Source organism: Rhipicephalus microplus, chromosome X (assembly GCF_043290135.1).
Source record: "Rhipicephalus microplus isolate Deutch F79 chromosome X, USDA_Rmic, whole genome shotgun sequence".
NCBI lineage: Eukaryota > Metazoa > Arthropoda > Arachnida > Ixodida > Ixodidae > Rhipicephalus > Rhipicephalus microplus.
The window spans coordinates 438,612,776-438,616,241 of NC_134710.1; the positions used below are offsets into that span (position 1 = coordinate 438,612,776).

Genomic DNA, 3,466 nt, shown 5'->3' on the forward strand with positions numbered 1-3,466 from the left:
TTTCTCTATGTTCCCCCTCTGTCACCTCGCAAGGCCGACGCGGGCAGCGTCTGCTAGCCTGCTTTCGCTCCCCCTTTTTTGTAAGCATCCCTCACTATGGCGTGTACACCCGATTGCGCATGCGTACCCCCTCCCCTTTGCTCCTTGTCTATGCTCGCCATTCCCAAAGACGACGCAGAAAGCAGGTCTCTGTGTTCAATCTTACTCTTCTGTTTCTTATTGGCCATTAGCAGTGATTGGTGTGTTCCATTAAGACATGCCGGTCTACTACTGCATGCTTGCACCTGCCCCGGGGTTTCTCCTCCGCAACGTTGCGGTGAGCGCCAGCGTCAACGCCGCTGCCAGTGCATGTGTTAGCACCCACTGCTTTGCATCTAAACAGGGTTTTGTTTTGGTGAGAGAAGCTGTAACTGTTTTGTCTCTTGTGCACCTCTATTTTCACCAGGGCTGGCGGCTGTTATTTGAGGACTTGTGGCGAGTTGGCAGAAAGCAGCAGACGAAACAACCTAATGGGAGCAGTGAGCGCCTGAATCGACGGACAGGCTGGAAGTATACGAAACCATGGAAGGTCACGAAGGCAACATTCAAACAAACCTCATCATCAACTGCCTTCCCCAGGACCTGACAGATGAAGAGTTTTGGGGAATGTTTACCAGAATTGGTCCCATTAAGTCTTCGAAGATACTGCGCCACAAGGCATCCGGCTACAGCTATGGCTTTGGATTTGTCGACTATCAGAGAGCAGGCGACGCAGCGCGGGCGGTCGAGTCGCTCAATGGTTTTCAGCTGCAGAACAAGAAGATCAAGGTGGCATATGCCAGACCAAGTGGCCAGACCACCAAGCACGCCAACCTCTACATTCGTGGCATCCCCAAGCACTTCCCACCTGAGGAGGTTGAGAAACTGTTTGCAGACTTCGGTCAGCTTATTCAGTTTTGAGTGCTGAAGGACGACACTGGACAGAGTAACAAGGGGGTGGCATTTGCACTGTATGATCTTCGTAAAAATGCTGAGGCTGCCATGTCAGCCCTGAATGGTCAGACACTTCCAGGCGCCACTGAGCCGCTTCTTATCAAGTTCACTGTAAACAGCACCAAGAAGCTGCGACCTCCTGGAGGTCGGGGGCCCCATGGTCAGCTGATCGGACCCTCGAGCACCGGTGGCGGAGGCCCCATGTGCGGCGCTCAAGATTGCTACTGTTACAACCCACTGACGGGCTTCTACCAGTACCCGATGGAAGACATGACTTTCGCTCCCATAGCAGCCGATGGAGATGGACATGTACTCTTTGTCTACAACATTGGAACCGATACAGACGAAACGTCGCTGTGGCAACTCTTCACCCAGTATGGCATGGTGACCAGTGTGAACATCATCCGCGACAGAGCCGTGGGCCTGTCTAAAAATTTTGGCTTCGTTACCATGGTTAACTACCTGGACTGTGTGCGGGCCATCGAGGCTTTAAATGGTTTTTACTACGCGGGCCGACCGCTGCAAGTCTCCTTGAAGCAGCCCAACTAAAAGTGATAGCTAGGCTGACAGTCGTGATCATCAGACGGTTGCAAGGGGCATCAACTGCAATTCTGCAAGTCAGGTCAGGGACCTTAATTTTATTGGTAGCCACACTTATTGGATCGAAAAGGCTTTCTCAACTGTTTGCAGGACTCTGGTGTGCGCTTCTTGCAACACAAGAACTGTGTCTATGTCTTGTTGGTGAGTGGCAGTGTTACGTGCCTCCACCATATGTTATTTTTTTCCTATTCATTGTTGCATTTTTTCTGAGAACTGCTCTGGATTGGCAAACGCTGCCCCATATCGCCTCTGTGCTAAATATGGTATGACTGGTCACCTTAAGAGACTGGTAGCATTTTGTGGGGATGGTCTTGAGTGTACAGGATTTTGGTTTTTTTTCTGCTTGTGAATTGTGACTCATTAAACACCAACGCGACATGTCTACTGCATGTTGTCTTGCTCAATGAAGTTTTCCTTGTTAGCAGAAGGAACAGAATGTGCCCCCTTCATCTTGAGGGTATTGTAAGTCACTGTGGCATTTCCTGCTTTTTTTGGTACGTAGACATTGCTTCAATCCATGCTCTATTATTTGGTTTTCTGGTTTTAAAGTTTTATAATTAGTGTGTCTGAGTGTGTGTATGTTGTTCAGTCATTGTTTTTTTAGATTCGTGAATGTGCTAAGTTAGCAATAAGCCTGTGCATCCATTGCCTTTTGCTTAACTGAATTTTGGGGAAAATGGGCACTTCCTTTTTCCTTGTTCAACTTTTCTTCCTTCAAAAAAGACACGGTGATGGTCTCGAGTTTTTTGGTTTTGTTTTCTGCCTATGAGTTTTGACTTATTACAACAATGCGACTTGTGTGCTGCATCTTGTCTTACTCAATTAGGTTTGCCTTGATAGCAGAAGGGTCAAGTTGTGCCCCATTCATCTTGTGGGGTTTGTAAGACATTGTTGCATCACCTGTTTTTTTCTGGACCGTAGATACTGTTACATTCCTTGCTTTCTTATTCTACGTTTTGCTGGTTTAAAGTTTGAATCTTAGTGTGTGTGAGTCGGTGCATGTGGTTGAGACTTTTTTTTTATGTCTGAATGCACACGGAGTTAGCAAAAAAGGGAGCGGAGCATTTTCGAGAGTAAGCGTGCTCCCTCCACCGATCATTAATGCACTGGCTTGTTTGGCGAATGTAACAGAGCCCACAAGTAAACAAAACCTTGTGTACAATCGCTAAAAATGATCCAACATAGCACGTAGCGTGTTTCTTAGTGAATACCTTTTTTCTTGGTGCACACTTCTTTGTGCATGCTTCTTTTTGTTGTCTGTGTTTATTAGTGCATGCTTCTTTCTGTTGTCTGTTGGCCGTATGAGCCACGCTCAAAGAAAATCCTTATGTCTTCTATATGCGCTCATTCTAAGCTAACCAAGCGAAGCGTCGCTTTTTCCTGCCTGAAGGCCGCTCTAGCTTGCTCTGGTCACCACCAGATAGAATGCGGTTTTTCGCACCAAGTTCACCGCCTTCAACAAGCAGGTTTTCTTAATCCCCTGCCAACTTCCACCTTCGAGAATCTCCTAACGTCACGAGTGTCTAATAAGGAACAAATCAACAGCCAACTCAACAAGCCTCATTCCAGCACGGCTGCCATTCCCTACGTACTCTAGGTTTCCCATAGGCTAAAGAAACTCGCTGGCAAAATATGTATAAGAGTTGTGTACTGCGATAGCGACAAGCTCGCTGGGCTATGTCGCAGGGTCAACGGCGAAGGACCTAAGATAGAAGCATGCACTAAGAAGCACGCTACGCGCTATGTTGAATGTATTTTAGTGATTATATACAAGATATTGTTTACTTGTGGGCTGTTACATTTGCAAACAGGCAAATGCATAAAATATCGGTTGAGGTAGGACGCTTATTTTCTAAAAGGCTCCGTTCCCAGCCACCAGGTGGACCATTGTTAA

General features: G+C 47.1%; 1 protein-coding gene across 1 annotated transcript; it reads left to right on the top strand.

Annotated features, from left to right (window-relative positions):
* Nucleotides 1-382: 382 nt before the first annotated feature.
* Nucleotides 383-2,071, top strand: LOC119185365 (ELAV-like protein 1-B). The gene is given in 1 exon segment (XM_037434411.2): nucleotides 383-2,071. A coding segment is annotated over 1 exon segment (960 nt). The 5' UTR covers nucleotides 383-561; the 3' UTR covers nucleotides 1,522-2,071.
* The last annotated feature ends 1,395 nt before the right edge of the window (nucleotides 2,072-3,466 follow it).